This window comes from Coenobita brevimanus, chromosome 79 (genome assembly GCF_032717465.1).
Source record: "Coenobita brevimanus isolate Jiangsu-jjx chromosome 79, ASM3271746v2, whole genome shotgun sequence".
Taxonomy (NCBI): Eukaryota; Metazoa; Arthropoda; class Malacostraca; order Decapoda; family Coenobitidae; genus Coenobita; species Coenobita brevimanus.
In genome coordinates this window covers 21,042,727-21,068,525 of record NC_137032.1, presented here as the reverse complement: position 1 = coordinate 21,068,525, position 25,799 = coordinate 21,042,727, and the positions used below count along the sequence as shown (strand labels likewise).

The window sequence follows — 25,799 nt, the reverse complement described above, 5'->3', positions numbered from 1 at the left end:
TATATATATATATATATATATATATATATATATATATATATATATATATATATATATATATATATATATGATTCCTTTGCCTTGTTTAACGTATGTGCTGACACTGATACAGCCGAAACAAGATAATCACACTCGCTGTAAAACACGCCTGCTTACTACACCAAGTATTGCCAGATAGCCTACACCTACGAGTCCCAGCGCGAGGGTCACTGTACACACAACAGTGTCACAATGCAGATGTAAGGACACACCTAGTACAAGAAATGAGACCGCAAGTGCAGTGACGGCAACAACAGTGGCCAGAGGATGTATTTGTGAGGTCAGTTTCTCCCACTGGCAATTGTGGCCCAGGTGGTGAGGACCGCACACACACAGGTAGCCGGGGTGCTGGTTGTGACAGGTGCCTCCATGCAGGCAGGGGCTCCACGCACACTCGTCCACATCCTCGCACCTCCCATCCAGCAGATGACTACCCAATCCACAACTGTCACACATGACCATGATAGTATCTTACTGATGACATCATGAAGCGTAAACTAATACTCTAACAAATTTATCATGTATGAGCTGTTATTTTGGCCCATATTTGGTGGACATTTGAAAAGGAATATTCTATCTGGAAAGGAAGTTATTTTGAATATACAGTTAACTCGTCACTGGTCAAGATGGAAATTTACCTTGATCTTGATCTGTCCCCTTCTATTTAAAATGTCATTCAGTACAGCATAACTGTTGCCTTTTCCAGTCTGGATGAAATGCCCGTGTTTAAACTTCCCAGCTACTAAGATATGATTTGTGGGTGAGTCATGCCACTCAGTGTGAATGCACTGTTCTTCTCCTCTTTAATCCCACCCACCCTCTCCTTAATTCTCTCTCTCTCTCTCTCTCTCTCTCTCTCTCTCTCTCTCTCTCTCTTATCCCTCCATTTCCCCCTGTACCTCACCCCACCCCTGTATACCAACCTCTCACCCATGCCCTTCGTATTTTCGTTTTTTTTTTTCGTTTCGTTTATAAAGGCTCTTTCATGCTTGCATGCACCAGTTTTGATCTCCACGCTGTTCAGTCTCTAGCGGCTTCTCTGTTCAGTCCTTTGTCCCAGAAGCCAAACACTGTGATCTCGTCCCAGATCCTTTCCGGTCGACCACAGCAACTCTTGTACGTATTGTTCGTATCTCTCAGCCTCTGTACCCACCTGTCATCTCTCATTCTCTCCACATGCTCAAACCATCGCAATTTACCCCTTCCCATCACAGTACAAATACATTTAAGTTTCATCCTTCCTCTCAACTCTTCATTCCCAGTCCTAACATCCCAGACCTGTCATTCAAGGATGTGCTACACATTCATCTAACTATTATCATCTCTGTACGATTGAGCCTACGAATATCCTCTTCTTTTGCTATCCGAGTATCATTACCGTACAGCATTACACTCCTACAACATGTCACATACATGGTTTGTTTAGCACGGAGGGAGAACGCTCCCAGTGTCAGAAGAGGCAACAGCTCCCTGACCTACATCCAATCACTCCTTAACCCAGCAAGCTGCAGCCCCGTCTTCATTACATATCATGTTTCCCAAGTAACAGACTCCTCCAATCACTCAAGAGACTCTCCAGGAAGGTCAACCATTTTCTGGCTCTCTGCCTCTGCAAGCTCTGTCTTACAAACTGCATACACAATTAGCATTATTTTGCAGCTGATCTTTAATACCAGCACATCTATTATGCTCCCATTTGTCACAAACACAGCACAATGTGCAGTTATAAGCTGTGGATGGTTACATTTCCTTTACTTTGACAGTACCGCCACCAGTCCTAGATATACTGTAATCATTTTTGTTTTATTCATGTTTACACTCAAACTCTTGGACCCCATTCCATCTCTGCACTTCCTAAATTTTTCCTCCACAACATCCATTCTCCCCAATCAGCACCAAGTCATCAGCAAACAGCACATTCCATGGGAGTCCAGTCTTGAAGTCACATAAAAGTTTCAATCACCATGATAATAAAAGACCTAAATGGCTCCCTGATGCACTCCAGCGTTCACGGAAAACTCATAACTCAAACCTCTCTTCATTCTCACCTGGGTGCGGGCAGCCTGGAACATTCCCATACCTACTCTAGCCAATCTCAAGATTTCTCATCGCCCACTTCACCCCCTCCCTGTAACCTACGTCAAATGCCTTCTCCATATCAACTAAAACCTAGTACAGTTCTTTCTTCTTTCCTATATATTTTTCCTGGAGCTGTCAGACAATGAATCAGTGGTCCCTCTGCCCGTCTTAACCGTAACTGCATTTCGACTGTGTTGACTCACTATACATCTCAGGACTCTCTTCATTACATTTATTATTTTGTCCAAAAGTTTTACGCCTCTATAACTTGCTCTTGACATGGCATCGCCCTTCTTCTTATAATTATTTACGATCACGCTCTTCAACCAATCATACATAAAAGAATTTATCATATCAGTAACTACACCCACTCTTGATTCTCTGGAGGCCATCAACATCTCAATAGTTAAACCACACATACCCATTGCCTTCTTCAGCTGCGTCCTGCCTATTGCTCTGTTCACAGTATCGTCCACCAAAGGCCAAGGTCCAAACACTGGGTCTATTGTCTCCAAACCTTCAAACTCATCATTAGGCAACCCAGTTACAATGCTCTCTCCAAGCTTAATTAATATCCTTGAATCTGGCTGTCTTTTATATTGTGTTTTTTTTTTCTTGGAAGGAAAGGTTTGCGGGTCCCTGGCCTTTGGTTCCTTCTTTCTTGCATAAAAAAATAAAATATTACAATCCTTTCTTCATCATTCTTCACACACTGCTCACCTTTGGTATTCCTGTTTTCCACAGTCACTTGTTTAGTCACCTTAAGTACGACATTCATCCTTGCAGCACTGCTTAGGCTTTCCAATAAATGTCTCTGAGACTCGGACTTTGCTTTATCTCCCTTATGGCTCTACACTTGGCAGCTAGGTATTGCTCTGTTACCATCCCATTTGCGTTCCCGGGAAAGTCTCCTTTTCTCTTTAACCATGGTTTGAACATCCTCATCCCACCACATCGTTACCCTATCTCTTGGTGAGCCCAATGTCCATCCATTCACTGGATCAGTAACTCTCAAGAGGTCGTTCTTGAGGGCTTTGTACTGCTCATTCACACGTCTGTCTAAGTCTCCCTGTTCAACCACCACTCTATTCATCCCAGCATAGAAGGCACCCATTGCCGGTTTTTTTTTCAACCTCCATATTTTCCCCCTTGGTACTAAGGCCCACTTCTTCCTTATCCGATTCTTTAGTACCATCCATCTCATCCATAACATTTTTTTTTTAATTCATTAATATTTTCGCGATTGTCAGTTATCTAGAACCAGGACTCTTCACTAAGGTAGTGGAAGTTGCAGACAATGAGTATAGTAATTGCTAACACAAAACGTGACATCATCCAAAATGTTTTGGATAAGGCAATAAAGCTGAAAAACGACAGCTGAAAGTTAATCTAAAGAAACAGATTTTGATGACAAAAGCATTAAGTACAATTAAATGTCTAGCACCCAGCCGACGGAATTAAATGATGAGAGAAACTTAGGAGTCATTATCAGCACTGATCTGAAAAACTCAGGGTACTGTATAGCCTACTGTGAGTAATAGTCGTGCAAGATGCTAGGCCTCACTCTGGAACTCCGATCATAGAACACCTAATATAGTTTCTAGACTTTGTGTCTTTACAACAGAGGTTCCCAAACTTTTCTTGACTATTCCCCAACTTTGCTGGAAAATGTTTGACGATTCTCCCCTCCCCCTATTCAGAGAGGGAGAGATTCCTCTAGCACTCTTTGGAATGAAAAAAATAAATAAATAAATAAATACAGATTCTGGAGTTATTGTCTCCACGTCGTAGTTCCTTCTTAATGTGTAATGGTAAGGAAACCAGGGGAATTATAGAACTTTTACAAAGTTTAGGGAATATTTTGAGACTTACTACTTTTATGATGGATGATAGGCTACCGTACTTATTTTAGGACCAAAATTTAGACCTTACTTTTAAAAAGCACAAATTAAAAGCCAGAAAGCATTTGGTGATAAAATATATGAAATATATAACTAACAGCAAATCAAAATGGCTGTTTTGGCCTTTTCTCCTAATTTGTTAATTCACCAGATGCTTTCCCGGGGGAAAACTAGTTCTTATATGCGAGTAACAACGACGACAAACTCGAAAGAGTGCAGTAAAAAGCGAATAAAGTGATCCTACCATTAATTAATTTTCCCCGTGAATAACGAGTATAGGAGCTAATCGTCTCTCTCTCTCTCTCTCTCTCTCTCTCTCTCTCTCTCTCTCTCACTCAAAATGATTTACAGGAGTTCAAACACAATTATATAAAACTTAATGTATCTGTCAACAACACCTACGAAAATCTGGTCAAAATACAGAATAGTTCTGTGATTAGATACAATGTACTGCAACTGAGAGAAAAGAGATACATGGCTACTATAAAGGACATTGCACTTCTTTACTGATTTCCTGTAAACCAGGAAAGCATTTAAAGTGCTGGATGATAACCTTATAACCAACCAACACGTGTTCCCTACGTGACAACAAGTGGGTTGGCGGAGGGTTAGTGCCCTTACCCGGAAAACAACTAACTAAAAATACGAACAAGAAGCCTCGGAACAGGACTGACCCAAAGATGACAAAGGACTTGGTACGGATAGCTACATGGATTGTAGGGGTGCAAATGATGAGGTGAAAGGAAGAGAGATTGTCCAGGTGCGAAAGTAGATGTATGTCGATTAACTAAAACTAAGTGGAGAGGTGAGAGTGTGAGAGAATGGGAGTATGGATGGGGTATATGCGCAGGAGTCGGTGAGAATGAGAGGGCAAAAGAAAGGGTGTGTATTGTTGTGAGTAACAAATGGAAGGAGAATATAAGAGAGTATAGATCAGTTGGCTCAAGGATTGTGTGGGTAAAACTGAAAATTGGACTACAAATGTGGGCGATTGTGTGCGTGTATGCGCCAATGCAATGTCGTGCAAGCAGAGTGAGAGAAGGCTTCTCGACAAATGTGGAAGCGTGCATGGAAAAGTTTGAAAGGAATGAGAGAGTGGTTTTGATCAGAGATATGAATGGAAAAGCAGGGAATGTGAAGGTGGATGGAGTAGTTAGTGAGTGGGGTGTGCTTGCAGAGATGGATGAGAATGGCAGTTCTTTAATGGACATTCGTGCCGGGAGGGGGTTGGTGATAGCCAAAACCCTCTTCAGGCAGAAGATGATCCATAGGTATAAGTGGCTAGTGATGAGGAGGTTGGGTGGTGAACTGAATGAACAGAAGGCAATGAAGGTTATGTGTGTGTGGATGACAGGATGAGAGGGTGTGTAATGGAGTGGACTCTAGGTCCAAAGGAAATGGAGAAATAGAAGAAGGGAAGGACAGAAGGAAGTAGTGCATACAAGGAGGGTGGAGAGGCTACAAGAGGATGGAAAAAAGGCACAATATAAGAGGGAAGTGGAGGAGTGATTGGGTAAATATGGACTGGAGCAGATGGAGGACGTGGAAGGTATGTGCAAGATATTCACAGAAGAAATCTGTGCAGCATGTAAGGTGCAAGGAACAGCATGGTGGAATGAAGAGGTGAGAGAGGCTGTGGCTCAAAAGAAGAAAGCATATACTAAATGGATGAGAAACAGGGGGGTGGAAGAAATTGAGAGACAGAAGAGAGAGTTATACATACAGAGGAAGAGAGAGGTGAAAAGTGTAGTAAGCGAGACTAAGAAGAGAGTGGATGAGGAATTTGGAAGGAATTTGAATGTAAAGTGGAGGGAATGTAAGAAAATGTTTTGGAAAGAGGTAAAGAGAGGTTATCAAGATGCCAAAGAAGTTAGTTGAGGAGTGAAAGATAAAAATGGCAGATTACTAGCGGAGACAGGAGAAAAAGTGAGGAGATGGAAAGAACACTTTAAGGATTTGTTGAACATAGAGAATGAAAGTAATGCAAGCGTAAATGGCTGGGGAATGGCTGGGAGAAGGAGGGATGTGACAAGAGAGGAAGAAATCAGTAGGATGGAAGTTATTGAACCAACGAAGAAAGATAAAATGGGGAAAACCCCAGGAATTGATGGAGTGTGGTGAAATGCTGAAGCATGGTGGAGTGATAGTAGTAGGATTGATGTGGAAGGTGTGCAGATTGGCCTGGGAGGAAGGTAGAGTCCCGGAGGATTGGAAGTCAGGGATAATTATTCCCCTGTACAAAGGAAAAAAGGAAAAAGAGATATGTGGTAATTATAGGGGCATTTGTCATCTTAGTGTAATAGGGAAAGTATATGGTAGGATACTTATTGACAAAGTTAGGGAAATAACAGTGGAATTAGTTGGAGAAGAACAGGGATGTTTTAGGATGGGAACAGGTTGTGTAGATCAGATATTCATTCTTAGGTCTTCAGTGGAAAAGTTCCTAGAGAAGGGAAAAAAGTTATATTCCGCCTTCATGGATTTGGAGAAAGCATATGACAGAGTGGATAGGCAAGGGTTGTGGAAAGTATTAAGAATATATGGAGTAAATGGGAAGTTGCTGAATGCCGTGAAGAGTATGTGTGAGGGTTCTAAGGCTGCAGTGAGTGTGGATGATAAACTGAGTGAATTTTTCTATTTGAATGTTGGATTGAAGCAGGGATGTGTTGTCTCCATGGTTGTTCAGTCTGTATATGGATAGGGTTTTTAAAGAGATACAAGGTAGGGCAGTGGATGTTGGAGCGACATTAGCGAGAGAGGGCAGTGTTTGTAAACTCCCTGTACTGTTGTTTGCAGATGATATTGTGTTGTTAAGTGAAGACTAAGGGGAGCTGCAAGGCCTGTTGGATGAGTTTGGGACAGTGTGTGAGAAACGGAATCTGAAGGTGAATATAGTGAAGGGTAAAGGTATGGTCTTCGAGAGAAGTGAAATCAGTGAATTGACAGTGAGGTTGGATGAGGAGGTAAAGGAAAATGAGAGTGCTTGTAAGTACTTGGGTAGTGTGATGAGTAAAGATGGAAGTTTAGACAGTGAAGTGCTTGAAAGGGTACAACAAGAAAGAAAGGTTACTGGATCCTTGTAAGCAGTGATAAGAAACAGGGAAGCGATCATGGAAGTGAAAAAGTTACTACATGACAGTATTGTGATACCAACGCTAGCGTATGGAAGTGAAATTGGACCTTGCTGGAGGGAGAGAAGTCAAGAGTGAGAGCAGTGAAGATGAGTTATTTGAGAGAAGCATGTGAAGTCACATGGAGAGAAAGACTGACAAATGAGAAAGTGAAGGAGCGTTGTGGTGTGGATGTGGATGTGATAGGAAGCGTTAGGAGGAACACACTGAGGTGGTTTGGCCATATGGAGAGGATGGGGAGTGAGAGACTGACGAGGAGTTTATGTGAGTGAGGTGGAGGGGGAGAGAGGGAGAGGGAGGCCGAGGATGAGATGAAAGGATAGAGTGGAGAGGTATATGAGAGAGGGAGGTGTGAGCTGGGAGCGGAGTAGTGAAATGGCGGGGGACAGGGCGACATGGAGGCGATTTCGTTGTGGCCACCCCTTGTGGGATTAAGGCGTCTGGCAATAGATAGACAGATAGAGACACTTATTTAACTTCCGTAAAGTGAAGCACTAATAAGCTACCGGCAGGAATCTTACGCACATAAACAAAATATACAATTATTATTCACAACAAACACTTTGACACCGTAGGACACAACTGAGTGTTGTTTATTTCCAGGCTGACATGTTAAAGGGTGTGAGTTGATCGATTATATGAGATAACTTTCTGAAATTACGTGTGCCCTTCTTTATTCAGAACAGTAGAAATAAATTAGTATAGTGCAGAGTATTACCTCTTCTGCTTTCGTTTTTTTCAATACCGTGTTCATGTTTCCTGTCTGTAGCCACTATTGTTTTAAATAATTTTCCTACCTGCCGTTTTCGCAAGTGGAAGTGGTAGGAGAGAGAGAGTCTGCCTCTCTTCTATCCTGTTCTCACACGTATTGTTTAAAGGTATAAGTTTTACCCCAGCTTATAACCCATCTCTTGCCTAATAGGTTTTTGGTAATCTGTACGTTCTATGTAGTCTCATGTACTCCTCTCTTCCCTCCAAAGTAACAATACAAAGTCAGAAATTTCCCAGTCGATGGGGTGGCATGTGAGGTCTGTAAAGACCATATAGCCTATTACCGAACAAACGCTGTAATTATTAGGCTTGTCCCCTCACTAGTGATATTAAAGAGGGATGCCTTCACGCAGTGGCACCAATATAACTGAGCAACTTCGTTGCCAGGTTATACAAACAACTTCCAGCCTCCGAATGCTGTAGGAAAAGGCAAGTTTACCCTGCTATTCACTAGGTTTACCTCTAGAAGACGATGGGGTTGCAACTGCTGCGGCATACTCCCTTACTTTTATGTTTTTTAAACTGATTTACTTAAGAATTTTTCTTATTGTTCTAGTGTACTAGGAGCAGGCAGACCAGTAATGGTTAGTACATTAATCAGAAATCCTTACTAATCAGTTTTTTTGTGTTTCTCGGCAAATATCAACTTTAATGCTGTGTTTTGGATAAAACTTTACCTACAAATAGGGTGGTCCCAATCCAAATAGCATGCCAGCGGTGGGGCACATGTGGTATTCTCACATGGATCTGATATTCGGGGTTGACAGTCTCTTTCAAGCCCCTCCAGCGTGGTCACCTGTCCCCAGCTGGTACCATTCAGGGTGGGGCCAAGTGGTAAGGCATGACCAGATACACGCAAGTCGTCTACACAGGCTGTAAATGGAGGTAAAGAGTGACTTGGAGAAGATTAATGATGCCCGCATATTTCTAGCTTTTTTCATCATCTATCGCCCTAATCTACGAAACAGTACAGTTATAATAAAGACTGAAGGCTATGTAACATCCTCCTTGCCAAGAACTTGGTAATATCTGTACTCACTGTCATAAAGATCGTGGTGAACTTTCATCAGTCGGACACCTTCAAATTCTGGGAGTCCTCCAATCGTGATGCCGTCGTGCTTGTCAAGGTGGAACGGTGGTGGCGGCCCCGACACCATCAAGAGTGACTCGTTTCGGCGCCAGTCGTCACCATCATCCATGCTCACCACCAGGTTGTGGCCGTGGCGTGCAGCTACCACAACATGCCATTCACCATCACCCAGTGGCTGACCCTCCACACAAGCAATATGTGGTATCCACCCAGGCTCTGCTCCTGTCCCGGACACCGTGGCACACACCAAGCCATCACGTAACTGTAATATGAGCTGTGTCAACTGCTGTCTGAAAGGTCCGATTTATAGTCAGTGACGTACAATAAGCACCACAGCCCTTCCAGTCTCTGACATGTTTATTTTTGTATAGAGTAAATGAAGTAACTCACATGGAGGGAAAAGGCAGCGACGTTTTGGTAAGCAGCCAGGTGCAACAAGAGGCCATTCCGTTGCCCTCGTGTTCTAACTCGCAGCTGCACACTAAGCTGCCACGGTAGTGGCGTGAATGACAACGCCAACTTCATATAGGATGACACACCAAGGGTGGCGGGCATGGTGGGCATGTCACAGCTGGACCCTGTCCACCCCGGGTAGCATTCACACTGTGGGTGTCTCAGTCCACCAGTACAACGGCCATGCACCCCACATGTGCCCGCCAGCCCACCACACGCCCCATCCTGATGCTCACACCCACTACTGCTGCCATGGGAATAAGCTGGCTCGCCCAGGTCCACCACCTGTATTATTGCAGGGAATTTAGTGTGAAGACATGTTTTACAGAACTGTTGAACCCTGTGCTGGCCATAAGTGTCCTTTTAGACATGAGATGCTGTACGGTACCTTAAGCCGGGCACTTACCTGAGTGTTAATGGTGAGGTGAGAAAGACATCCGTGAAGGCTATGTATAGTCGGTGCCTCCTGCCACCCATGGTCCTTTGACCGCAATGGTGAGTAGGCCACCCCTCCCACCTGTAGTGGCCCCGCCCCTGGCCATGTGTCCTTGTCCTTGCCGCCCTGCCATTGTTCTCTGGCCAGGCAGTGGGTGTCGTCCCCCGGACTGTTCTCCCACCCTCGCCCACACAGGTCCACCATCAGTGCAATGGCCTGTAAAGAAGCTTGTCTTACACACTTGGTCGCCCAGACGTCGCTTTATAATACTCAGCACTTTCCTTCCACCGTGGACCCACTTAGAATTTAAATTATCATAATGGTAATGCTTACTGAATGTTAGACATGTGCGCCACATTTCAAAAAATTAGATATTTCTAGATATCAAGTCGACAGTTCTCATAAACATTCCCTTTGATCAGTGACACCCTCTGTTTATCATACGACAAATACAGTGTAATTTGAGGCACCTCTTTCTCTGTCTCTTCCAATCTAACGCGAAACTACTTTCTATATTACCGTCCCCTACAAATCCAAGCGCACCTTAGCATCCAGTATGATGTGGAGTGAGTGCCAGGTATCGTCATTTAGCGTGGTGTTGACTTGCAACTTCAGCGGTCCACCCTCTCCCTCCACCAGCAGTTGAGGCCGACCGTCCACCAGCTGCAGTGCCAGCATGGGGGAGGGCGAGGCTGTTGTAGGCTTTGAAGACAACGGACCGGAGTAGAGGAGGAGGGCATGAGGGTGGCGTGTGAGAACTTTGAAAGACAGTGTGATGGGGAGGCATGGCGGAACGGGCCGCACCCACGCCCACCCATGCCCAGTAAATGTCCGTGACAACACCTTGCACTGCCCACCCCAAGACCCACCGGGGCACACACACCTGACACAGGACAGGAGAGCGAATTCTTCTATACAGCGTGTTTACTATATTATAAATATTTTGGTTTAGATGATTAATGGTTATTAAAGTATTCATAATACTCCCTTCTATTATACTTCTGTCATGCAAATTCATCTCTGTAACTGATGTTTATGAAGGCGAAAGTGGAGTTTTTTTTTTTAACACAAGCAAAACAAATGATACCCAGATATTTCATATACCTATTTCCCTTGTACGTTCTGACACAGCGACCACCATTGAGACAGGTGTTCTGGTCACAGTTATTTGGAGGAGTGACTAGGGCGTGACAGGTGCGGTCGTGGCTGAGGCGGGGCGTCACAAGGGAAGTGGTATTTAGGTCAACTACCTGGAAATGGAAGCAGTTTTGTAAATAATAAGTGAACGTGTGTGTGTGTGTGTGTGTGTGTGTGTGTGTGTGTGTGTGTGTGTGAAGAAATAAGATTATAAATGAATAAAGTATAAGTAACATTTAGTAATGTCAAGGCAGCAGGGTTTATCTTCTAATTCTATATTAAAATGCCACGTAAGTGAAGAACCAGTGGCCTCACAGAGCTCCATCATTTATACACGACAAAAGGTATATAATATTGTTAAATAAAACCCGAACCAACTTCGAAATAAATGGAGAAATGACATTATCATATCACACTTAGTTCCTGATTCATTATCATCTCCTACAATAGCTCGAATCAACTAGGTCTTAATGTTAAAATTCTGAATCTCTCTCTCTCTCTCTCTCTCTCTCTCTCTCTCTCTCTCAGTCACTCAACATTCTTATCATATTGCTATCCACATGCCTGTAGCGGGAGTGCGGTGGAGGCTAGGGAGGTGGCGGTGGATGGAGTGCTGTGGTCTTGGGTGGTGGTGGAGTGCTGGTGGAGATGTGTGGTGGGAGTCAAGGTGGAGTCCTTCACACTAACTCTTAACCCTGTTGCAGCCTCCAGCTGTAGTTGAACGATAGGAACCATTCATTACCTTACAGATCTATTTTTCCCACTTAAGAGTGTGGCCACGAAAGGTTCAGCAATCAAGGAAATAGGAACTACAAGTGAGGGAGACCTACTAATTACATAATTATGCAAAACGGAGTCAGTACATATTGCTAAGCTGTAAAGGAGACAGGAATAACATGTGTGCAGTTAAATATTAGCTGACTCACTCTCAGAAGAACCAAACTATTTCAAACCAGCTGGAATAAAACCCTAACTTTACCTAAGTCATTATGATTAACTTATCTCCTGCTAAATACGAAGGCTTTCATTCAGTCTGAATGAATGTTTTCTAGCTGTAGGGTATGCCCACATCATCTGTCATCTATAAGCATAAAAGCACCGTCTGGCAGCAGGAAGAAAGAGCCAAAAGAAGACGTCACAGGATTCAGCATATTAAGTATAATGATATCCTGATAAGTATTGTTCTCACCTGTTGAGCATGGAGAGCAAGAAGACCTTGCAGTTTCACCGGGTCCATGAAAACACTGGCTTTATCATTAACGCTAACCCACACACACGCAGAAGGTTCAGCTGGTAAAGTGAGGTAGGCGGAGTTGTGTGGAGGGGTAGGGGAGTCACAGGGACCATAAATACTGACCATCTCCACACTGCTGTCCTTATGTCCCACTGCTTCCTTCACTCCTTGAAGTAGCGACCCGAGGACACCTCCACCTTTCTGTGCAAATAATATTTGGTATTTCAGAACTTCCTCCGCCTGTGGATGACACGTGCACGAATATTCTATGTTTTGTACTACCACGCGATTTTAAATATATATTTTTTCAGCTTAGAAGTGCCACCTGGGATAATGAAGGCTGTTCATAAAACCTCACCTACGAAAATCCTGCCATAAGCTGAAGTGAAACAGTCCATAGATAGGAAGAATAGAATTTAAAATATTAATGTGGATCATTACTGGTCATCCCCACAAGAGGTAGTGTGTACAGTAGCACCATTTGAACAAGGCAGTAGCCTACTCCCGTGGAGGATGGTAAGCTGATGATGATAGGGAGTGCTAGAGTTCCTGTTTCGTCATCCCACGGGACTAGCTTGTGACCATCCCCCTTTGCTGAACATTTCATTAACACTCAGAGTAGGCCAGCATACCCTCCTGTACAATTTCCTCAAGCTGTCAACACCAAACTACATTTACTTTACACTCAACACTTCTTTTCCTAAAAAAAAAAAAAAAAAAATGGCACTCATCACCCAGCCTCGGAGTCCTCAGGAAGGGAGGGGGTGGGGGGGGACCATAAAAGCCCCCGACAATCCGCCCTTCTCCTGCTGACAACCAAGACAGATGCTTGGAACAGTGTTTGACTCTTCTGTAACATTCTCGGTCTTTCCTCTATTTTTCTCTCTGTTGAACACCATCTCTCATCATCTAAACCACATCTTCTCTTCCGTAGTGGGACTCAGTTGTCTTAGGCTACTGACAGCAAACCCTTCTCTACATCCTCCTAAATTTTCCATACTCACTTCAAACACAGAGGTAGCTATCGTATATGCACGTATTAATATAATTTATGCTTGTGTTCCTAAACTTGAATCTTCTGAATAATCTAGTCTTTGGCTTCGACTATCCTGTCATTCTCTTACTAAATATACCTGTGCTGTTTACTGATCGTCCAACATTATCATGAAAAGTTCTCTTACTATCGTACTTCTAAGACGGAACACATCCTATCAATATTTCCTTTCTCCGAAATTCTATTCTAGTGATTTCAATGTTAACTACCACCTTTTGCTCTCCTCTCCTTTCACTGATTCACCTGGTGAACAAGCTATTCTTAATGACTTAGAGCAGCTTATACAGCACCCTATCCATACCCCTAACCGTCATGGAAAGACTTCCAACATACTGACCTTCTCTTTACAACTAATCCTTCTGCTTATGCTGCTAGTCTTTCCTTTCTGTTGGGCTCTTCTAATCACAACCTTAGCCTTTAACCTGTCCTTTCGCTCCAGTAAGGTCTGTGTACCCTCCCAAGAGGCGGCTACCTTTGGGAAATTGGAGCTGCTGATTGGGAGGTCCTTAGGAGATACTTCTTTGATCCTTGGAAAGATTATTGCTTCCATGGCCGAGAGCCATCCGAGTGTACCTCATGCATTATGGGGGTTATTCTCTCGGACATAGAAGCATACAGTCCTGTCTCTTATCCTGTGACTAATACAAAAGAAAAAAAAAATTCGTTTAATCACACTTCTAGTGCTGCCCACAACAAGGAGAGAGCCTTCAAGAGGTACCGGAGCCAACCCATCCCTGAATCTATTCTCTTTTATGCTGCTATAGGGAATTGTGCCAAGTCTGACCCGTGCCCTGCTAAAAATAAATTCATTCATACTAAATGCTCTAAACCCCCCAACTCAAATTCCTCCCTCTCCTTCTGACACCTTGCCGAAAATCTTTCTAATAATTTTGCTCCACCATCCTTCCCCCCTCGTTTCGACTCATATGACTGTAGCTGTTTCTTCTACTGATAAAGCAGAACTCTTTGCTAAGACTTTCTCCTCTAATTCCATCTTAGACGAATCCAGTATTGTTCCTCCATCGCTTCCCCCCTGTGGCTTGCTCATGGTTGACATTAAAATTTCTTTGGTTCCCTTTTCCTTCCACAGAAAAGAAAAAAAAAAATACTGTCATTTCTGCCCGCCGTCTCCAGCACACCCCACACTATCAACCCTTGTACTGCCCCGCCCTCGTGTTTCTGTCTAAATTAGGCCACATTCTTCTTTTCTGCCATCTTTTGTCACGTTTATGAGAGAAAGCGTTTGACCAGTCTTTGCCATACAGTTCGGTTTTATGGCCCTTTCTCCGTCAGCCCCTTCTACTCAAATCCTTGTTCGCACATTACATCCACTTCCTCTTCGGCGCTTCCCTCTTCTTTCTTCCTTGTATCTCCATTTCCATTACCCTTCTCCACCCGCAATATTCAACCCTTCTCATCACGTGCTCATACCAATGTATTCTTCATTCCTGCACCTTCATGGATATCTCACCAACCATCACTGACCCTTTGATTCTCTTATTTCTAATTCCACACACCCTCATTACGCTACACATTCATCTTAATATTTTCACCTCTGCTGCATCCAACCTTCTCTCCTGCGCTTTCTTCACTGTCCACGTCTCAGTTAAATGCATCAAAACCAATCTCACTACCGTTTTGTAAACCTTACCTTTAAGCCTCTGGGTGATTGTGTCATACAGCATTCCCAATACCTTCCTCCAATTCCTAGAATCCACCTGATCTCGAATCCACGCAACCTAGTCTCCGTCCTCGGCCACCATCGACCCTAGATATTTCTTCTCCACTCTTTTCAGTCTCTCTTCCTGCTAACTTATCCATGAATTTTGAACTTCGTTGAACCTCACGTATTCCAGTTTCTTCCTATTGATCTTCATTCCCCTGTCTTCCGTAACCTCCGCGTCATTCTTCCATTCTTCTATTCTCTCTCTACCTCTTCTCGACTCTTGCTGCATAGCACGATACAATAACCAAGCAGCATAAACCATGGGGGCTGATTTCTTACCCTAGGAACCAGCACATCCATAATTAAATTGAAAAGGTAATGGTTTTAACAAGATCCCTGATGCAAACAAACTCCAACTAAAAACTTGATTATCAGTCTGACGCTGCATCTGAGCCGGTTCTAGCATCCTCATACATAATTGCACAATCCTCACATAATTCTCCAACACCTCCAGGTTACATTTCCAGTGGTGAGAGAAGTAACTGGGTCGAAGGGCAGTGTATTGTTACAAGTGGTCGAGCAAAGCGAGAGAGCGATGTTTACTCTCGGTTAAGTTTGGAAATGAGCGGCCTGGCCCTACCCAGCGTGGCCCGAACAAACCGTCATGATACGCATGCTAATAACTTTTCTCCTATGTGAAGTAGAGTTGAAATTCTTTCTTCATGTAGTACATTCATTCAATAAGTATTGTTATCAACTAAAAACTCACCCATGAAGGCATAGGAACCCCTTGGAATCTCGAGTTTTCCAATGGAGTGTTCTGCCCTAATCGGTGATATGTCTCAGTTACGAGATCATATATCACAAGATTTTCCGTCGTAACACTCTGCTTTTTGGTATCAGCTCTAGCAATTAAATATCGTAGATTCCATCTATACTTTCACAGCAGAGAGAAAGTGTGATAACAAGGTGCTTGCTCACTCGTCACGCGCTCACAAAACGCACTTTACTGTTTATACATTAATGTAGGACCTCATCCAGTTGTCATTAATAAGCCCTCTATCAATATCATTGACAACATTTATCTCCAACTTGGAAATAAATCCCATAGCAAAATACAACTTGGGTTAATTTGTCATCCACCATCACAATGCAGTAACAATAACAGTGAAATTCATATACAAACTGCTTAATTTTGCAGCATCTAAAGTACTGCAGTCTTGGGTGATTTTGATTTACTAGTTGCCAAATGGGGAGACGCCCTTTCTTCACACACAGGGTTGGACCTGTACTCATAATCCAACTTGCAAGACAGTTCTTTCTGTGTCGCTGCTCAACACGCCGACAAAATGTAACATAAACACCGTATTGAAGGCAAGCCTTTATTAAGTTGACAATGTTTCGCTTTATACAAGCTTTTTCAGGTCATTGAACAATATTCCAAGTGAACGCCATATATATCTTACTTTTGGTGGTAAGAGGAGCTTCAGATGTGGGTGAAGCACGGAGGCGCCTAATCATACCCACGGGAAAAACTGCCGACATCCTATCACCTCTCCTGCGACCCAACAAGCTAGAAATCGTGTACCAGGCAAGTGAAACTATCAAAAATTTAACTCGCCATGGGGAGAAAAAACAACAAAACCACTAGAGTAGTATCCATAATTATGTGCACCAAGTGCGAAAAAGTAAACACAGGCGAAACCTCACGTAGTGTAGAAACAAGGGTGAACGAACATAGGCTGGGCTGGAGAACATACAACTTTAATAATGCATGCTTGGTTCACCATGCATAACACAATCACCTCAGGGATTGGAACAGCACTAAATTAGTACTAGAAGAATCAGACAAAACAAGATATAAGTGTTTAGAGGCAGCAATTATCCAAACCTCCAACACAACAGAGCAGAATCGAGGAGTATATACTCCAGATTTCACCTTCACTAATCAATATGGTCATCAAGAGGACTAAACTACTATTTTATAGAAATAAACTCTCACAACAATCCCACGGACCATCGAGATTGCCGCCCCCATGGAGGAGATCCAGCGTGACTCCACACACACACACACACACACACACACACACACACACACACACACACACACACACACACACACACACACACACACACACTCCGTGATGTTATTATTATTATTATTATTATTTGTTTTGTTAGTATCATCATCATGATCATCATCATCATCATTATTATTATTATTATTATTATTATTATTATTATTATTATTATTATTTATTTATTTATTTATTAACATGTAATAGCCGTCCACACTGAAAGCGTGGACCATGTTCGAGCGAGCGAATGAGCAAGTCAGGAAGTGCTCAATATTGTCTCATGTGGCTCGTCATCTTCCTCTGATTTCTTGGCCTGAAAATACTAAAGACAACTTATGAGATTACACCAAAAATATTCTCTCACACGTACTAAGACCAATACTCCTCTTGTATCGATTTTGTGTCTAGGGCTTGGGACCTAGCAGGATAATAATGACTTTGTTTTTTTGCTCACTCACAACAATTACTTTCACCAAATCTCTTGGTGCGCTCCGATTCGAATCAGAATTTGAAATTCTGAGCTTCTTTCATCGATCAGGATATTGTTTTAGTATGATTTGGATTCAGTCAAAAATCCACCCCCCCCTCCCCCAAAAAAAAGGAAGGTATTACTTTTTTTGCAAAGCAAAACCTGGTTGCTGTCAGCAATCGTCGGAAGATACTGTTGCGCTACTTACGCAGCCTTAGACCATTACTTCTTGCGCAGGCAACAGTTACGCTAGAAATCGTTTCCTTGATTTACAGAGAAACTATTGGGAATTACGGGTTATCTATGAAACGAAAATAATTGAGAATTTTTATGCGATTTCTAAATTGGTGTCTATCTTTCTTGTAATTTAAAAATTGGCTGAAATATCCAAAAAAGTTCGCTACTATACTACAGAGTTTTCCTCCCAACCACTGCCCTCATTTCTTGCTGATGCGATAAATCTTTTGTTCGGGTACATATGCCGGGGGTCCAAACTGTGACTAAATTTGTTCTCGCTCGCTTCGCTCGCTTAAACAATTATTATCTATTATAATTGTTACATTTATCAATTTATTGTTGTTGTTAAAACTGTCTGCACTAGTACAATATGAGTGTATTTGTATTTTTTTTTAAGCAAGAAAGAAGGAACCAAAGGCCAGGAGCCCGCAAACCGTTCCTTCCAAGAAAACAACAAAAACAATACAAAAGAGAGACAAATTCAAGATATTGTTGGCATATAACGTGTATATTTCTATATGTATACACGCATATATATATATATATATATATATATATATATATATATATATATATATATATATATATATATATATATATATATACATATATATAGGTGTGTGTGTGTGTGTGTGCAAGGACACGGTCAAGAGCCCGCAAACCGTTATCTCCAAGAAAAAAGAAAAATAATACAACAAAAAAACAAATTCAAGATCCGTTCGAGATGCCTGGACACACTGCATTTCAAAGACTGGAGATCTTAAAAGTAGGAAATACAGACAAAGGGAGACAGTGCCAGAGTTTACCTATTGCATAAATGAAGGACTGGGAGTAAAGGTTAACTCATGCATTAGAAAGCTGGACACAAAAGGGTTGAGCGTTTGTTGCTAGACGGGTGCTACTTGTCCGTCGTAGTGGTGGAGGGATGGAAGCAGATAGTTCAGAGAAGCAGTGATCATTGAAGCCGCAATAGAAAAGAAATAAAAATGCAACAGTGCAACGAAGAGACAGAGGTTGCAGGGAGCCAGTACGACGAGGAGAGTAACTGAGGCGAAAAGCCTTTTACCTCACCTTGTTGAGAAGAGCTGTATGAGGGGAGCCTCCTCACACATGAGAGCTGTACTCTACACAGGGGCAAAACCCGTGTATAAAGTCAACAACTGTGCAGGGGTAAAGGAAGTATGGAGGCGGCTTAGCACACCTAATGTCTTAGGAGCGGATTTTACAAGAAATGTAATATGGTCTTTCCAAGATAAATCCCGAGATAATGAAACCCCAAGCATGTTTAAAGATGCTGCAGGATTGAGCTGGATATTATTAAACATTAGCAGGTACTCCTGTGGAAGATTTTGGCGGATTGATAGGAGTAAGAACTGAGTTTCTGACACATTAAAAACAACAAGCTTAGTTTACTCCAGTCAGATATGCAGGCTATATGTGTGTATACGAGTATATACAGGTACATATATATGTGGGTATCCACCGTCCACTCCCCTTGATAGCAAACATTCCCTCATGGGACCTCACAGCCAATTCTTCTAATAATCACTCATGGGTCCTGATTTGTTGGGGTAATCCTCTATTGTCAAGAAATGCCACCCACATCTTAAGCTCCTCCCACCACCAAAAGAAAGATTTATAATGTTTCCACTTGCAACATTGTTCACTGACTTGGAAAAGCTTGTATAAAGCGAAACGCTGTCAACTTAATAAAGGCCTGTCTTCAATACCGTGTTTATATGACTGTACAAAGTTCTTTATAACAGCTCATAGACTGTCCAACATGAGGAGGAAGCACATTACATCTAGTTTTGGCCACATCAGAAAGCATAGTAAAGAATGTTATTGTAGGAGAAGAGTTTAGTATTTGCAATCATTGTATGGTCACATTCACCCTTAAATTCAGTGATGACTATTCCCGGGCTAGCAACGAGGAAGTGCCCAAATACAAGTGATCGGATTTAAAAAAAAAAAAAAAAAAAATCTTGGTTCTAATGATTGGAATCCCCCCCCCAAATTAATTAAGCTTGGAAATTATTCATAGGTAATTTAAGTAAACTGGCCAAGTTATGTATTCCAATGCGTAACAGATAGACTACTAAAAATACTTATCATAAATTAAACATTGTCTACCAGCTAAAAAAAAGAAAAAGGGCAGAAAATTATATTGCACAAAGCATCAAACTTATAAATATAAATATGATGACCTTCGTCCTAAAGTAATATATATATATATATATATATATATAATACTGAAGCGAAAAAAGAAAACCTTCGAAGGTTATGTTCCTCATATAAGTAAATTTAAACCTAAAGAATTTTTCTGCTTTATCAGAAACAAAAAGGCAATACCATCAACAACTGGCCTACTAGTTACAGATATCAGAAAACATACAAACAATGAAACAAAGATGCCTAAAATTTTCAATACTTTCTTTGCATCCATATTACAGTTGAAAATACAGATTCCATTGCTCCAACTTTTCCTGTTGCCTTAGAAGAGGGTAAATAAGAGGCATTACTGTTAGTGAGAATGATGTACAACTTGCCATTGGTAAACTTAAAGCCAGATGAAGAATCTCACTGCATTCTGATGGATGAAGTGAATGAAATATCTAGGCGATTATCTTAGCTATTCAGTAAATCACGAAGAAACAATAAGGTTCCTGTTGAGTGGAAACTAGCACATGTTGCTCCAAAATATAAAAATGGGAACAAATCATTGCCAGAAAATTATCCGACAGTAAGATTAACGTCAGGGGTGTGCAAGTTGTTGGAAACTGTTATGAGCGAAAAATTGTTTAATATATAAAAATGCAACAAAAATCGCAACCAGAAAATTATTGAACAATAAGATTAAATTCAAGGGTGTGCAAGTTGTTGCACACTGTTATCATCAATAAGTCTGTTAAGCACTTGGAAACAAACATTATCATAAAAGATTCACAACACAGTCTTACAAATCTCTTGGATTTCTTTTTTGATATTTTCAATATTTTTTTTATGAAACCTGATCCGTTGACATTGTATGTATCTATTCTCAAAAAGCATTTGATAAAGTTTCCCATAAAAGACTTCATTAGAAACTGAAGGTACATAGGTTGAGAGGCAATGTGCTTGGGTGGATCAATAACTGGCTTACAGAACGTAAATGGATTCATACGGGAATTATCTTACAAGTGGAGTGCCACCAGGCTCAGAAATGAGTCCTATTCTTTTATTAAATATATATAAATGCTACTGATGATGGTTTTTTTTTTTTTAATATCCAAATTTGCTGATGATACTAAAGTTGGAAACAGAACAAACACATCTTTACAGATGTAGACAATTCAGAGTGACCTTGATTAACAGTTTAACCCTCCAAAGGCTGGGAGGTAATACATTTGCATGCACCCCAGGCCAGCCGGGGGGATCATATTTTCAAATGTTGAAAAATCTATTTATTTTTCTAACAGGTGTGAATAGAATCGTCTGGCACACTTGGCAATGCATTTTTTAGCTTCCTAAACCCATCCTGTGATTCATTATGACTTGGGTAAAAATTCATAAAATTACTGCACATATACCATTGACATGTAAACATATGTGGAATAACATCCAGGATGAACTGACCACCTCAGTGGTTTGCAGATTTTTATAGACTGCTAATTCGACTTTCGACTTCACTGGCACTGGCACTGGTTGGCATTGCTCAACGCCAGCAGGTAGCAAAGGGTTAACTGGGCCCAAACATGGCAAATGAATTATGATATTAGTAAATGCAAAGTGCTAAACATTGGAAATATAAATGAAAAAGATAGTTACACAATAAACATTATTCAAGGAAGAAGGAACCAAAGGCTAGGAGCCCGCAAATTACAGTTCCTTCCAAGAAAAAGCTAAAACAATACAAAAGAGAACTACAGTATTCCCGACGTGTCCCGATGTATCTCGTAGTTATGTAGTTCCATTACGAGTCAGAATTGCCAGTTAGCTTGCTGTTTTTCAGCGCGTTATTATGTATGTTGTACATTAATTTTTGTGCTTTTTCTCTATAATGTTTTATTTACGTGACTGTTTTTTAAAGTATGTAATTTAATTTATGTTTGTATCCTAAATAATTTAGAGTGTTAGGTAATGTAAGAGAACTCTGGCATGTTTTGGATGTCTCCAAGTTGGTAACTATTGTAGGCTCCCTCGGGAATGCACGAGAACTGTGAAGTGTAGAACACTGTAGAATACAGGAAGCTTACAGTATATAAGGATGGGAAAGAGACTGGAGCAGTTTCAGTCGGTTTTAAGTTTGAGCGTAGAGCAGTGTCAGTGAAGTTTGTATATCATCGTTATTTGTGAAACTAGTGGAATGCTGTTGTCAAGCATTAAGTGTAATTGCAGCTAGTAAAGTCTGTATATCTTCGGTATTTGTGAAAACAATGAAGTTGGCAAGCATTAAGTGTAATTATTTGGAAAATAGACAGTGAACTTTAAAGCCAGTGTTTATTTACAATGCCTCAGCTGGTCTATTTACTCACCGAAAAGTTGCCTTTAGGAAGAACAACTCATTGGGCAACGTCCTTCCTATGTAGAACTACTACTGTTGGAGCCTGTGGCATTGTTGGGTGGGGACTTAACAGTAATGTCAGAAGTGTGGATCATTAAGGTCTTGCAATGAGTCTCATCTTCGGCATGGAGTAGGGGGGCATGCAGACGAGATACCGAGCTGGGCAGGAGCACGAGGTGTCATTGGCTGCAGTCATGAAGCTACTGCATGCACAAAGTGTCCAACTACAAGCACAGAATGAAGGACTACAAACACAGAATAATGGACAGAAAGAACGCAGAGAACAATTACAGACACAGAATGAAGGACAGAAAGAACTCAAAGAGCAATCACAGGCACGGAACGAAGAACAGAAAGAATGATATGAACAACTGCAAGAGGCATTACGGGAACAACAGAGGGAGTTACAACTGAGGATGCAAGGACAGCTAGATGCTTTCATGGGGGAAATGAAGGAAGAAGAACCACAGTTGAAGGAGGATGTAAATGCTAAGCTATGGCAGCAGAAGTATGAGGTAAGCAGTGATGTGACGGAGTGCAGACAGCATGTAGATAACCAAATGAAGCATGTAGTCGACCATGTGAAGATAATTAGTGAGAAAATTGAAGCGGTAGAGAAATATTGCACTACTGAGCCTCAGGCTAGTGTACAGAGAGCATATGAAAAGAAAGTACACTGTATAGTGAATCTTGATGGATCCCAAGCGTCTGAAGGTAGCATTACAGGGTTGAATAATCAGAACGTAGAAATTTTAAGTCCTGGACTTAATAATGATGCCCCAGTTTTCAGGCCCAAAATCAATGAAGTGCATGGCTATAACAGAGGTCCCATTAAAAAGAATCCCCAGGATTTCGATGGGAAAGTATCTTGGGAAGCTTATCGTGCGCAGTCTGAGTTGCTTGCAGATCAGATTGGCTGGGATGATAGGCAGAAGGCTGTGCAGCTTGCTACAAGCCTCAAGAGTGCTGCAATGGAGATTCTTGCCCAAATGACAGTGGAGGACAGGAACAGTTATTAGTCCCTAGTAGAAGTGCTGGAGAGCAAATACGGGACCATGTACCAGAATGAGGTTTACAGAGAAAGATTAATGGAGCCGTGTACAGGCTAGAGGCGAATCCTTACAGCAGCTTGCACATGACCTGAAGAGTATGGCTTACAAGAGGTACCCTGGAGCAACACCTAACCTGTTGGCTATTCTTCTGAGGAACCAGTTCATTGATGCTCTTGACAGTGCAGAGTTGAAAGTGCAATTGAAGCAGGCACAACCCAGAAGCATGCAAGAAACACTAGCCAGGGCTCTAGAGTTTGAGTTCTATGTCAGGTCCAGTACCTCCACTTTTCAGACAGGTTGTAGTGCAGGGTTCATGACAAGAAAGGGGCAGGTTAGTGAAGCAGAAAAATTTGTAGGAAGTTGCTGGTACTGTGAAAAGCCAGGACATAGAAAAGAGGACAACTACAAGTGGAAGAGGGAACAGGAGAAGACCGGAGGAGATTGATGGTTCTGCAGGAAGCCGGGACACAAGAAAGAGAATTGTTACAAATGGAAGAAGAAGCAAGAATGGAACAGTGCAAGGAAACCCACGACAGCAGCAAATGGGTGGTGGACATGTGGTGAGGTGGGACACTTCAGCTATGGGTGTATATGTGAGAAGGATGAGGGTAAATTAGCGAAGGATGGTGACAAGAGGCAACAACCAGCCAGTTATTCCCAAGAAGCCCCATCACTGATGAAATGCAGAAGAACCTTGATGAATAGTGTGAAAGTAAGACAGAAGAACAGAAGGCAAGCAGTGTAATGGGAATGGGAATTTTGGCAAGAAATGCAGTCCTATATTGTTGTGACAGGGCCAGCGTCAGATGCAGAAGACCTGAAGAGGATGCAGATGGAGGCAGATTTACAACCAGTGCTAGAGTGGCTGCAGCAGAGTACAGTGCAACCATCTTGGGAAGGGGTTTCCAGATTCCTCCCTGCAACCAAGAGCTACTGGAGCCAGTGGGACCTTCTTCCTTTGAACAACGGACTACTGAAGTGTCAGTGGGAGACACCCGATGGCCTCAGCAAGAATTGGCAACTGGTAATTCCGAAGAAGATGAGGTCCGAGATCTTGGATGAATCCCATAACCAGATCACCAGTGGGCACCTGGGAGTGAAGAAAGTTCTAAGTCTGCTGCAACGGAGGTTCTACTGGATTGGCACGCAGCGGGATGTTGAAGAGTGGTGTTAGGCCTGTGATGCATGTTGTGCAAAGAAGGGACCGAAAAAGTGTGATTGCGCCCCTCTTTAGCTGTACCAAGTGGGTGCACCGATGGAGTCACAGTGGACATTGCTGGACCTTTGCCACTCACTGAAAGAGGAAACCGGTATACATGTGTTGCCATGGACTATTTCACGAAGTGGCTAGAAGCCTATGCCATCCGCAATCAAGAGACTGCAATTGTTGCTCAGGTGTTGGTTGACCAGTTTTTCTGTCGTTTTGGGATGCAGGAGCTACATGAAGACCAGGGTGACCCCACTAAGGCCACAGTCAGATGGAATGGTGGAGAAATTCAACTGGACCCTGAGACAAGAACTGGCCAAGTACTGCATAGAAGAACAAATGGCATGGGACCAGAAATTACCTGAGTTGTTCATGGCATATGGATCTGCATTCCATGAGTCTACCGGCTACACCTCTGTAAAAACTGGTGTTGGGCCACGAGTTATGCCTACCCATTGACCTGTTAGTGGGAAGACCACCTGATGAAGAGCTGCCTATAGACACCTCCAGCTATGTGAAGCATCTTCAGGAAAGGCTGGCTGAGGTACATCATCAAGTGTGAGGAGCCCTTAACCTGTGGATTGCGCAATTATCTTTTTTTTATTCAACCCCATGGTGTGCAAAAAATTAAGATTTTTTTTTTTTTTAGTTTTTGTTTATAATAAATTGGAAGATAATCATCCAGGGGATCATCTGGTGAAAAAAAAAAAAAATCTCTCTCCATCTTTGCATATGGCCATGCATAAGTTGATGTAACAGAGTAATGAAAAAATCATTTAAAAAACAAAGTTTTTTGTTTTTGTTTATTATAAACTGAAGACAAACATCCAGGGCATCATCTGCTGAAAAATAGAAAATTCTCTCTCCGTCTTTGCGTAGCGCCATGTGTAGGTTTGGGTAGGGGTGGAGTAGTTAGCAGTGATGCATGGCCAGCAGAGCCTGAGCTGTAGCTCACAATGTGACACTAGTCAGCCTGAGCTGTGGCTCGCGATCCACGGGTTAACCCGCCCCGTCCCGTCGACGTATGGGTACGTTGCAACGATTTGCATTTGCCAGTCCCGACGACGTACCGGTACATCATGCAATTGCAAAGTGCATAATTTTGACAATTTTCAAATTTTGCGCTTGATTTGCGGTACGTATCCTCGCATGACCTTCCCCTACCTGCCATCAGGCGGGGACACTCGGCGACCCCGCGTGACACGCGCTAACCCGCCGCTCG

The 25,799-nt window shown here is 42.2% G+C and overlaps 1 protein-coding gene across 1 annotated transcript in view; it reads right to left on the bottom strand.

Moving 5' to 3' along the window:
* LOC145409053 (putative neural-cadherin 2) overlaps positions 1-25,799 on the bottom strand; it is a 395,645-nt gene that overhangs the window by 16,341 nt on the left and 353,505 nt on the right. The window contains exons 16-24 of the mRNA XM_080279608.1: positions 12,227-12,472; positions 11,602-11,748; positions 11,005-11,150; positions 10,444-10,783; positions 9,871-10,116; positions 9,402-9,749; positions 8,961-9,273; positions 8,599-8,794; positions 252-484 (exon numbers count right to left, since the gene is read on the bottom strand). Of these exons, the coding sequence (XP_080135734.1) occupies positions 252-484; positions 8,599-8,794; positions 8,961-9,273; positions 9,402-9,749; positions 9,871-10,116; positions 10,444-10,783; positions 11,005-11,150; positions 11,602-11,748; positions 12,227-12,472 (2,215 nt within the window). The remainder of the gene's footprint in view (positions 1-251; positions 485-8,598; positions 8,795-8,960; positions 9,274-9,401; positions 9,750-9,870; positions 10,117-10,443; positions 10,784-11,004; positions 11,151-11,601; positions 11,749-12,226; positions 12,473-25,799) is intronic.